The sequence below is a fragment of the Helianthus annuus genome, chromosome 8, assembly GCF_002127325.2.
Source record: "Helianthus annuus cultivar XRQ/B chromosome 8, HanXRQr2.0-SUNRISE, whole genome shotgun sequence".
Taxonomy (NCBI): domain Eukaryota; kingdom Viridiplantae; phylum Streptophyta; class Magnoliopsida; order Asterales; family Asteraceae; genus Helianthus; species Helianthus annuus.
Window position 1 is genome coordinate 151,468,760 of NC_035440.2, and position 1,145 is coordinate 151,469,904.

The 1,145-nt window shown below is 41.9% G+C and overlaps 1 protein-coding gene across 1 annotated transcript; it reads left to right on the forward strand.

Annotated features, from left to right (window-relative positions):
- The first annotated feature begins 491 nt into the window (after positions 1-491).
- On the forward strand, positions 492-944 carry LOC110875937. The gene has a single exon (XM_022124129.1). It carries the CDS (start codon positions 492-494, stop codon positions 942-944), a length of 453 nt encoding a protein of 150 aa, XP_021979821.1.
- The last annotated feature ends 201 nt before the right edge of the window (positions 945-1,145 follow it).

A 1,145-nucleotide genomic window follows, 5' to 3' on the forward strand; every position in this document is an offset into this window, starting at 1 on the left:
CCGTGGTAGTTTGAGTTGGGGATGGAGGAAAATTCTTTCTATGAGGATGACGGTTCGTCCATTCATCTGGTATTCTATACGTGATGGTCGTAAAGCTAATGCATGGAGCGATAATTGGTGTGTATGTAGTCCTCTTAGACAATTCATTACCCCGAGACGCATCCATAGTGCTGGTTTTAGTATGCAGACGACAGTGTCTGACCTTGTTGATGATCAAAACATGTGGAGATGGCCGAGTGCTTGGTTTGACCTTTACCCGGTGCTGATTAACCTAACCCCTCCGAACCTGGATCAAAATGGAGGTGACAACCTGGTTTGGAAGGATAGGCAAGGTAACCGTTCACTTTAGTTCTTGTGGGGTATGGAATAACTTCCATAGGTGCGATCAGGAGGTTCCATGGGTGGATTTAGTGTGGTTTGCACAGTGCATTCCGAGACATTCTTTCCATTTTTGGTTGGTAATTAAGAATAAACTGAAAACCCAGGACCGAATGGGTATTTGGGACGTGGGAAGTGCTACCAACCTTAATCTTATGTGTTGCCCGCTTTGTAGATATAATAAAGATTCTCGTGATCATTTGTTTTTCCAGTGTTCCTTTGCGACGCAAGTTTGGAACAAGGTTAAATACATGGCATACATGGATAGTGTTGATGCTAGTTGGGGCTCAATTATGGCATGGTTTGAACAAAGAGCTAGTTCCAAGAGCGCAGAAACCATTGTTAGTAAACTAGTGGTGGCGGCAGCTGCTTACTTTGTCTGGCAAGAGAGAAATAACAGGCTTTTCTCTCAAAACAATCGGTCTTCTTCCAAAATTGCGGATATTGTACTACAGACGGTGAGACTTAAATTGATAACTTTTAGGGCGGGAAGGAGATCCAAGAACCCGTTGCAGCTGGAGAGATGGAAGATGCAAGTGAAGACTATGGATATCGACACGGGCTAGTGTTTGTAGTCTAGTTGTTTATTTTTGTGATTGTCGTTGTTTGGGCTTGGTAGTTTTCTTTGGTTTTTTGTTGGCTGTTTGTAACACCCCGAATTTCTTATGTGACGAGTTGTAACATCCCAAATTTTTGTATGACATGTCATAATGTTTAATCGAAATACTTTAGCGAAAAGAAATGGTAGACATGAAATTTTATCATTT